This window comes from Schistocerca cancellata, chromosome 2 (genome assembly GCF_023864275.1).
Source record: "Schistocerca cancellata isolate TAMUIC-IGC-003103 chromosome 2, iqSchCanc2.1, whole genome shotgun sequence".
Lineage (NCBI taxonomy): Eukaryota > Metazoa > Arthropoda > Insecta > Orthoptera > Acrididae > Schistocerca > Schistocerca cancellata.
Window position 1 is genome coordinate 638,031,797 of NC_064627.1, and position 6,363 is coordinate 638,038,159.

General features: G+C 35.4%; 1 protein-coding gene across 2 annotated transcripts in view; it reads left to right on the forward strand.

Moving 5' to 3' along the window:
* Window positions 1–4,958, forward strand: part of LOC126162307 (BUD13 homolog) — a 46,295-nt gene extending 41,337 nt beyond the window's left edge. The window contains exon 5 of one of the 2 annotated variants that reach the window (XM_049918730.1): window positions 4,660–4,955. In XM_049918730.1, coding sequence (XP_049774687.1) covers window positions 4,660–4,832 — 173 coding nt within the window. In that variant the 3' untranslated portion in view covers window positions 4,833–4,955. Of the gene's footprint in view, window positions 1–4,659 lie in introns of both variants that reach the window. The other variant, XM_049918731.1, reaches the window with a different exon arrangement.
* Window positions 4,959–6,363: the final 1,405 nt, after the last annotated feature.

Here is a 6,363-nt window from a genome sequence, read left to right on the forward strand (position 1 = left end):
GCATGTTGGAAAATAGCTCAATTACGTTGTACCCAGAACACTGGCGTCAGTTTTTACTTGCTGTTACACATCTGTCATTTTTTAAGAACTGGTAAATTTATTACCACAAATAATTGTATAAAATTTGTATATTGTACTTTAATTTCTTTCACAAATACAGATTTTGTACAGTGTATTGAACAGGATTATGATTTTTAATCATATATGCCAGTTTCATGTGTTTTTGCTCATATTTTGGGGGTTTTAACATTGTCATTGATTCTGCATTTTCTCTTCAATTTTGTGTTTTTTTTTTAAGTCTGGACTTCAAGAAAATGTAAAATAGTGGTTTCACTGTAGTAATGTCACGTCATGCCCACCACTAACAAAACTGTTATTTTCCCAGTTGCTCGTTGGATTATTAAAGTCTCGACTGATGATCATACCTTCTTCAAAAGCAACAAGTGCCAAAGCTAGAAGGTTTTTTTTTATTTTTTATCTATTTTTTTTATTAATCTCTTCCAGTTTTTGTTATGGTATTGTCTTGCAGGGTAGCTAGTAACATGTCAAAATGCAGTGTTCCTTTAACACAGCAAATTGCCAAGTTACTTATGCTTCTAGGTCCAATGTTTCATCTGATGATGGTAAAATACTCCTGTGCAAAATATGTGAGCAATCAGTAAATAATGAAAAGAAATATTTCATTTCTCAACATGTTAGTTCAACCAAACACAAAAACGCACTGTCCAAAACTATTGGGAGCAAGATTTTTTTTGCTTCCAGCAGCAGTTGTAACATTGCGTCAGAAAGAACAATTTGCATTTTATTTATGCAAAATTTTTATTGATACCATAACCCTTTCTGGAAACTACAGAATCCTACATTAAGATAGTTTTTGGAGGAGTATAAGCATGAATCTGTGTCCAGTGAGTCAAGTTTAAAAAAAAAAAAAAAAAAAAAAAAAAAAAAAAAAAAGTTACATAAGTGAATGTTACCATAAAGTAATAAAAATCATTAAAGATGAAGTAAAGAAAATAAAATTATTTCCGTCAACGAGTCAAGTGATCCTGTGGATGGTTTTATTACCAATGTCATTGCTGGACAGTTAGATCCTTAAGAAGGCAAATCAGTAAAAGTATTCCTGCTTATAACAGTGTATCTGGAAATGGTTAACAATTCAACTATTGCACTGTTATTTACTAATTTGTTGATGTTACTGTAGCCCGAAGAAATTCAGTGAAACAGTGTGGTACTTTTCATCTTGGATACTGCACCATACATGAAAACTTTAGAAGTCCCATTTCCAAACATGCTCCACATGGACAGTGTAGCACATGGTTATCACAGGGTTGGCTTTTTCTGGGTGTCAACAAGTTGATTTCCAGTATTAAGAAAATCTTTGTAAAAGCTCCAATATTTAAAGGTATTTAAAAACATTGCACCAGATTTACCCCAATTTCCCTCATACTACCTTAACAAGATGGGAGACATGTATTTCAGCAGTAGCTTACATTACTTAAAATTTCCCCAAGTATATTGCTCTGGAGGATAAGGCATCTCTGATTGAAGCTGCAAAGAAAATTTGTGAACCTTTGTAAGTGAGAAATGCCTTACCATAACTTTTCCTATGGCTGAGTTTGGTTCCTGGTTACAAGTGATCTGCCATCTTCAAGAAACAGGGCCCCTTTGGAAAGGTCAGTGCAAATTGTGTATGTTGGCCTGCAAAAGTTGGAGAGAGTGCCAGGGGAATGGGCTGCATCAGTTATCAAAAAATATAAAATGCCAGGATGAAATTTTTACTCTGCAGTGGAGTGTGTGCTCACAGGCAAGTGCACTTGCGCATGAAAGGCAAAGATCCCAAGTTTGAGTCTCGGTTTGGCACACAGTTTTAATCTGCCAGGAAGTTTCAAGTATAAAAAGTTTTTTGAAATTCCTGATCCAAACATTTCAAAAATTTTACAAGATGGCAAGTCTGTTGCAGTAGAAGTGGGCCATAAAATTGTTCACTGTTTCTAGTTTGCTACAATTATCTCTGTTGATGTTGAGAAGCAAGACATTGTAACACGTAGGCTTTCAAGAAACATTTTCACTTTTCTGTCGTGTACAATTAGCATTTTGTTTAAAACTTAAAGGTACTTTAAAAAATAATTCAAAACAATTGTAACATATTTATGCTGAATGTGTTTTTGTCTAGTGTAGTCTAGTAAATAAATGGACATAATGTAAGGTTTTCCTTTATTTCCTGTTTCGGGAATTAGTAGTGCCCTTTTGCCTTCTTATTTTAGTGATTTATAATGTGTAAAATTCCTGTCTGATGATCACTATCACTGTGTGTCAGTTGTGCTTTTGATGAAGCGAAAAACTTTGGTGGAGGCTGCCAGTGATATGAAAGGGAGGGCAAGGTTGCCCCCTCGCATTGCTCCTCTCCCTGTGGTGGTCTTACGTTCTGGTTTGTTTACACTCATGGCTGACTGATAACCTAATGTGCACACTGTAGTAGTAGTAGTAGTAGTAGAAGGCCAAAAATTATTTTCTGAAGACATGTTGAGTTGAAGAGAAGCACTGCACAGGTTCATTGTTCATGTGTACAGTGTGCAGATAGTGTTAAAAATGAAGTTCCACTCTAAATTTTGTCATGATTTGGTACTGGAAGATGTATAAATTTCCTCTCCCTTTCCCTCTTTTTTAATTAAAAAAAAAATAGACATACAAATTTAAAAGGCTGTCATGCTGCATGAGTGAAAGCAAAGGCTTAGTGTTTTCAAATCATTAAAAAATGATTGAGGAACTTTTTGACTGGAATATTTGCTTTTGTGAAAACTTTAACAGCTTTTTGTTTAAATTGGCCTTTCATTTTCTTCTTTTGGCTATATTTAAGTTCCACCAAATGACACTTCTGTTGAGAAGCAGCAACATTTTCCCACCAGTTAACTGAATGTGTGTCTGATTTAAGATGTTTCTCAACACTATTTTTCCTTTCCCACCCAATCTGATGATTAAAAAATCTGCAGAATATTAATTTGACCTTCTATGGGCACTCATAGCCATGTGACCCATATGTGACAATGCTAAGGATAGAATCTTCAAGACACTTAGTGTAGAACTGAAAATAACTGTTTTCAAATGCTAGGGGAAGAATTTCAGTGTGATCGAAATATGTGATAGGTATTGTTTTCCAGTCTCTACACTGTATAGTGCAGACACATGAACTGACAGATGGCCATGAGTATGAACAAAGTAGAATATTGACCACTTGAGGGGAAAGGAGCAGTGCAGGGAAACAAGCCCTGCCTCCCCTCTCACAGGGCAGCAGTCTACATTGCCATATTGTCAGAGGGATCACTGACATCTTTTGGTGTTGTGAGAGTGGTAATTGGAATTCCAGGATTAGTCTGTTACTCAGTTCAAAATGAGAAAACAACGAACAATGCACACACAATGCTTTTGGAAATGGCAACCACACATTTGCTAGCTGAAGTTGGCAGAGTGTTGTTAACAAGATAGTTTGGGTCATACCTCTAATGCTATTTGATTCAGCCACTGTTCAACCCACTCTCCCCCCCCCCCCCCCCTCCCTCATGGCTCCCCTGTTCCCAGATGCTAGATCTCATGGCTCAGTGCATCATTGCATTATGTGGATTATATCTTATACAGACAGTTGGACTGCCTACAGGCGGCATAGCGCGGCATCAGAGCATCAAGTGCACCGATATGATGTTGTGTTTGTCCACATTTTATTTTGCACATACATTCTTACGCACATTATCTTTCCGAACTGGGCTTTGCCAGATGATGTGCAGTACCAATAACCAAAAATTTGTTTGTTTTTGACATTTGTGTGCAGAAAATAGTTATTTCAAACTATCTCTGATAAAATAATGCGCTTGGAAATAATTCTTTATTAAATAGTGTGTATTAGGTAAGTTTGTATTTCTCCATTTTCAGCAGACTTTGCGTCTGTATTCACATTTATCGTAAAATGGGAATTATCTGGTCCCTAGTCATAAGTTCAGTTGATACAAATTTAGTACAGCAGCAGCTATTCAGTAAACATAAGAGAGGGGAGCAGTATGTTTGCAGATTATATATGAAGTTCTTTTAAAGTAATGTCTCTCTTTTACCAAGTTTCGAACAGATATGAGACATGTAAATAATCTCAAATTTCATGATCTAAATTTAGGACTAACTTCGTAGTGCTCATTTTAGGTCATTTGAAAAGCTCTTAGTAGTTTCTAGTTCTTATCATTGTAATCTGTTATGTTATTGCATTAAGGTGTTGCCCTTTTTCATAGTGCAGTTGGTTTTATGCCACTTTTGTGACTTCTGAAGACTTTTTGTGAACTGGGTGAAATTTCCTGCAGAATGGCCTTCATTTTTAGGTAGAGTAAATATATTTTGCACTGGTAAAGCACACTGAATTTTTGCTTACTTTTGTTGCACCTGATAGTCTCAGGATCATAGTATATGAAGCAGAAATCTTAAAAAGAAAAAAAAAGAAAGAAAGAGTCAATAGTCAAAAATTGTTTCATTATGATTTTGTGCGTTTGCCTGATGTATTTGTCTGACTGTATGAGGGTAGTGTTATTTATTCAATAGTAAGCTTCTGTTTTATGTTATTGGGTTTGAAACACATTTTGAAATGATTTTTAATTCTCATTGAGTTCATTATTTTCATTTCAGAAAAACCGAAATACCAAGGATCATACTTACCAAATAGGTTTGGTATACCACCAGGACATCGCTGGGATGGAGTTGACCGTTCTAATGGCTATGAAAAGAAATGGTTTGAAGAATTAAATGCAAGGCGAGCTCGAGAAGAGGAAGCACACAAATGGAGCACCTCAGATATGTAGTCTGTAAAAATGGAACAGATCCATGATTTTAATTTTTTTATCTGAATGATTTTGTACATACTATGTAGCTGAAAATAAAAAAAATGTATAGTGATATTTTTTATAAAATGTGTACATTCATTTTTTTCCATTTAGTTTATATGGGACCCAAATTTCCTGAGCTACAAATGTTCCTGAATTTAATTGTTAAGATTTACAAGTTGCTTATTAATTTACAATGCACACCTTAAAACCTTCTGTGTTACCCTTAAATTTAAGAGCACTGTTTATGAAAATTTGAAATACATGATTGTGTTCAGTTTTTATGAGATATGCTTGAATTTTTGTGCAGTCTGTTTTGTAGGTATTTTAAAGTAAATTTCCTAAAAGCAGCTAGCTGATGTCATTTTTAACTGTCCATTTTAACCGTATGTATTTGATTCACAATTTGAAGTTATCTAAAGGATTAGTTACAGTGACCAAGCGTATGTGATCTCCAGTTGTCGCACTCTTTTATTCACAACCGCATTCCACTCTGTCCGCCCCCCCCCCCCCAACTCCCTCCCTCTCCCCCCTCCCTCCCTTCCTCCCCACCACCAAAGAACCTAAATAGTCTCTAATCTAGAAGTAAGACTCATGTGTCTGTTTTGGAAAAACACATTAATTTTTTTTTTATTTTATGAGGCAAAAAAATCATCTCCATCAGTGCTTATCTCAGTATAATTGCAGTTGAAGACTTTTGATTTTATCGGTAATATATGCCACTCAACAGTGCATTTCCTTTTGCCATGCTGGTGTGAGTGCTGTTACAGATCTCACTGTGCTAATGTAAGTGTATTTTGTTCTGAAGCTTCATCATCATGTACACTGAAATCAGATTTATTTGTAACTACCTGACAAACCCAGCATTACCCAGGTATTCATTTTACCGATTTTCTATTAGAAATGAAGACAGAAAATCAACTGTGTTTTAGTGCAAAATTGAAAAAATTGCATTTGCATTTATTGTTGGAAATACCTTTCAAATTACAAAAAAAACAGTGCTACAAGAAAAATGTGTAATGTACAGATGTGTTTGTACAGTACCCAAGTTAAGAAACATAATATGCAAAATACAAAATCTGTGTAATGTTTAATTACCGTATTTACTCAAATCTAAGCCGCACCTGAAAAATGAGACTCGAAATTCAAGGGGAGAGAAAAGTTTTTGGCCGCATCTCCAAATCGTAACAAAATTGGTCCATTGTAATAGGAGAGACAATTTAGGTCAAATGAATGACGATACAGCTACTGTAGTTTGGTTCGAGTCGTAATCTTAGCAGTTAAGCTTTATCAGGTAGCCATTGCTGTGTATCAGGTGCTCCATGCGTATTTATGTGGATACCCTTCCTTTTCCACGTGCTTCATCTGATTTGAATTGATTGCTTAATTTTCTTTGATCTGATAAGTGCCAATCTCTTTGTTATAGGTGTTTACGTCACACTAAGCTGAAGATGCATTACTGTACTGTATCATGCATTGTTTGTCGCATTCTGATAATGAGTGTTTACGG